Source organism: Lissotriton helveticus, chromosome 3_1 (genome assembly GCF_964261635.1).
Source record: "Lissotriton helveticus chromosome 3_1, aLisHel1.1, whole genome shotgun sequence".
In the NCBI taxonomy this organism is placed as follows: domain Eukaryota; kingdom Metazoa; phylum Chordata; class Amphibia; order Caudata; family Salamandridae; genus Lissotriton; species Lissotriton helveticus.
Window position 1 is genome coordinate 24,143,898 of NC_136061.1, and position 3,722 is coordinate 24,147,619.

At 44.0% G+C, this 3,722-nt stretch overlaps 1 protein-coding gene across 1 annotated transcript; it reads right to left on the reverse strand.

Annotated features, from left to right (window-relative positions):
- Window positions 1–701: 701 nt before the first annotated feature.
- Window positions 702–2,239, reverse strand: LOC144822607 (uncharacterized). The gene is made up of 3 exons (XM_078680334.1): window positions 1,728–2,239; window positions 1,420–1,642; window positions 702–1,322 (listed from the first exon to the last, which is right to left on the reverse strand). Exons 1-3 carry the CDS (start codon window positions 2,237–2,239, stop codon window positions 702–704), a joined length of 1,356 nt encoding a protein of 451 aa, XP_078536460.1.
- Window positions 2,240–3,722: the final 1,483 nt, after the last annotated feature.

The following is a 3,722-nucleotide window of genomic DNA, read 5'->3' on the forward strand; positions in this document are numbered from 1 at the left end:
ACGCTGTGGTGCTTTAATAATTTCTGAAATGTGTTGTTTAAGAAATTCTTTACCGGCATCAGTTTGTAGTTTTTGAGGAATTCGCCCTTTCGCGAAGATGGCTTTAAAAGCGGCCCTGACACTAGCCCCAGTTATATTGCGTAACGCTTCTGCGTAGGCATACTTGGACAGCACATCTATAACAGTTAATATATAGTGAGCTCCGTTGTTATGTTTTGCTAAATCTTGAAGGCTGATGATATCCGTCTGCCATTGATAATCTAATTGTGCATTAACGATTGTAGGCCGTCTCTTAAAACGTCTTCTGGCGGGTTTATGTAGTGAATATGCCTCCTCTCCTGATAACCAGTTCTTCACCGGATCTCTGCTTACAGGTTCGTTTTCATCTACAGCCCTTCTATATAGAGCTTCGGTGCTTCCCAAGCTTCCAACTCCCCGTGTATCATAATAAAGTTTTCTTAACAGGGACCCCGACATGTTATCGTCCGCTACACACCAGACAATGAATGCCACTTGTTTTGCGTAAGTGCCTTTTATTAAAAAAGTAAAGAAAAAATGTAACAAATCATTAACAGAGTATACTTTACATTTTTCACAGTAAGTGTCGTAAGGACATATTAACACAGAGTCACCTTGAGGTGTAACATTCTATTACTTTGTTCTAAATACACGCTATCATGTAACGTTAAATAAGCCCCTGTTTAAAACAGTTTTCGGGGGGCCAAAGACCCTATTTTTCTTTTTTTTTTATACAGATTACACATACGTCTTGCTACAAGTTTTTCTATCATCTTTCTGTTGAAAGTGGTGCCCATACCCTGCATACCCTGTAATTTTAAGCTCGGGTCATAGGCATATCGGATCTCGTTGATTGCAGATGCCAAGATTCTCAACATATCCGGGTGGACAAGCTTCTTTTCAGCGTACGACCCATACACCACCCTTAGCAGTTTATACACCTTGTATGGATCTATCAAACTACAAATATAGCGTATTGTTCTTGTTCTGTATGATTCACACAAACATTCGTGAGCCTCCTGCTGAGGATCGTTGATTTGATGGCCGTTACAAAGGCTGTAATAGTCACGCCTGACACAGTTTAGGACCACCTGTGCGGTGAAAGCCTTAACTTCCTGCCTTGCGTAGTAGGACAAGCCTTCATCTTCCTTTTCACACATGTCAGAGTCGCATACACACTTGTCGCAGCCATCACGGTTTTGGCATGTGGAACTTTCAGCCTGTTTTGAGCACCACAGACAATTGAAAATTACATTGCTCGCTTTTGTAGACCGCCATTCTGGCGCAGGCCTTTTGGGGTTTCTCTCCAGGGTTCAAAAGAAGAAAGAATTACAATCTGTAAGTTGAAGAAATAAAATACATCGTTATGTAGGTGACCGCGCATAACATTTTCTTACTAACCTCTGCATATTCACCGCTCTCTGCGGCGGCTCTGAAATCTTGAGAGTCGCTAATGTCCTGCGATGCCCCATCATCTTCGACGCTTGTACCAGGTTGTTGCAGAACACCCTTCTCAACATCCGTATCCTCCTGAAGGTCCATGGCATCATAGCTGGGTGTGCTAGGAGGTGCTACATCTTTTTTACCATAGTTTATTAAGTAGGTGTATTCGACTGGGTTTGCTCTCTAGGGTCAAAAAAGAAGAAAATATTGACAGTTTGTTAGTTGAAGAAATAAAATAAACCATTATGTAATTGCCTGCTCATAACATTCTCTTTTTAAAAATGTTACTAACCTTCGCATTTTCATCGTCATATGCGGCGGCTCTGAAATCTTGAGAGTCGCTAATGTCCTGTGATGCCCCATCATCTTCGACGCTTGTAGATGGCTGTTTCAGATCGACCTTCTCAGCAGCCTTATCCTCCTGAAGGTCCATGTCTTCATAGACGGGTGTATTATGCGGTGCTACAGCTTCTTCAGCTTCCTCCAGGTCCATTGAACTGAGGCCAGCAAGCAGGCTGCCACTACATGAGACCTCACTTTCGCTGCTGTCTCCCTTAATCGGGGACATCGGACATACGCAATCCTTGAGACGGCGAGCTTCCATAGGCCTACATATGCCATTGCCAAAACCAGTAACGTCGCAGCCCATATCCCTAGGGGTTTCTTGTTGAGTATCCTCGTCCATTACCAGGGGTTTTAAAGTGCGGTAATATCTATTGATAGTGGGTTGGGAGCCGCCTAACACTGGCCTTTTCACGAATGGGTTGTATCTCTTCATTCTGATGTGGGGTGAGGGCACCTTTTCGTATTCAGGCTTCTGCTTGCTGTATGAGGCTCTTAAGGAAGTCTTATATGTATCCTAAGCAGCCTCTAAAAGGGGCGTACACCTCTACACCATAACAATGGCATACAAACGTCATAGGACTCTGGTTCGCTGATGGTCCCAAAACAAACCCCGCCCTTTGGAAGACCTCCCTATGGGACAAATGGACACCTACAGTCATCATAGAGGGCTGTGACCTGTCAGTTTTAAGGACACACAGACCTGTCACTTTTTGCGCACACATTTCCCTTAACCTAAATGCCCTGCTAGGCTAACATAACATTTAACACTGTCTCGTGCTCTGACACACCCCCTTAGGCTACATCGCCCACAGACCAGCTCCAGTTAAGGAGACCACACATTCCTCATGTCACCAAAGTTTTTGCTCACCCTCTGTCACTTTTAAGCACAGGAACACCCTGTCACTTTTGGGGACACAGGCCTGTCATTTTTAAGGAAACACACATGCATGTCACTTTTAGGACAGGAACACCCTGTCACTTATGGGGACACAGGCCTGTCATTTTTAAGGAAACACACATGCATGTCACTTTTAGGACAGGAACACCCTGTCACTTATGGGGACACAGGCCTGTCATTTTTAAGGAAACACACATGCATGTCACTTTTAGGACAGGAACACCCTGTCACTTATGGGGACACAGACCTGTCATTTTTAAGGACATACACATGCATGTCACTTTTAAGGACAGGAACACCCTGTCACTTATGGGGACACAGACCTGTCACTTTTAAGGACACACAGACCTGTCACTTTTGGGGACACGCATGACGAGGAATGGTATCCCTACTTTCTACTACTGTTCTTCACCCTGCCTCTCCCCCGTTCTCCAAACGGTTGTCCTTTCCCTAAAAACATCTGTGTGTGGGATAAGGTACTAGGCCCAGCTCCTGAGTCTGAGGTATCGGATTCAGCAGAGGAGTCTGAGAAAGTGACAGGTTCTCTTACCCAAGAACGAATGAAGATCTTTTGAGTACCCTTTGGTGTAGACGTAAAAAGTCATCCTGTAAGTATGGGTATGTTCTTTCCCTATTGTAATTTTTTATATCCTGAGATACTTTTGTGGATTTTTTGTGATGTTCAAATTTTTGGAAGTCTAGAATTGTTCTTTCAAGTTTGTCTAGAACATTTTTGGCATCTATCCGCACCCGGCCTAATTGGGCTCCCCTCCTTCCAATTTAAATCTCCTGGTCATAGGAGATCGGTGATTACTCTACTGGGCACTGTCTTATTTTTATTCTATAGTAAGTGAGTTTTGACTTCACTACTCATGGTGTATGCCGACACCACTCGCGGCTGTCATTCTCAGAACTTCTCATTTTTTTGTTGCTAGGACGCACGTTCATATAGTGATTTGACTGGGTCTAAACTGGGGTGGCGTGGGGAGCAAAACACCCCTAGATTTAACCCAGATCT

Bases quoted from the DNA above. Each gene is read 5' to 3' on its own strand.
- LOC144822607 (XM_078680334.1), bottom strand. From the start codon at position 2,239: ATGAAGAGATACAACCCATTCGTGAAAAGGCCAGTGTTAGGCGGCTCC. The intron at 1,643-1,727 runs GTTATGAGCAGG...TTGACCCTAGAG, and splicing joins AACATTTTTAAAAAGAGAAT to AGCAAACCCAGTCGAATACA. The intron at 1,323-1,419 runs GTTAGTAAGAAA...TGAACCCTGGAG, and splicing joins AGAGCGGTGAATATGCAGAG to AGAAACCCCAAAAGGCCTGC.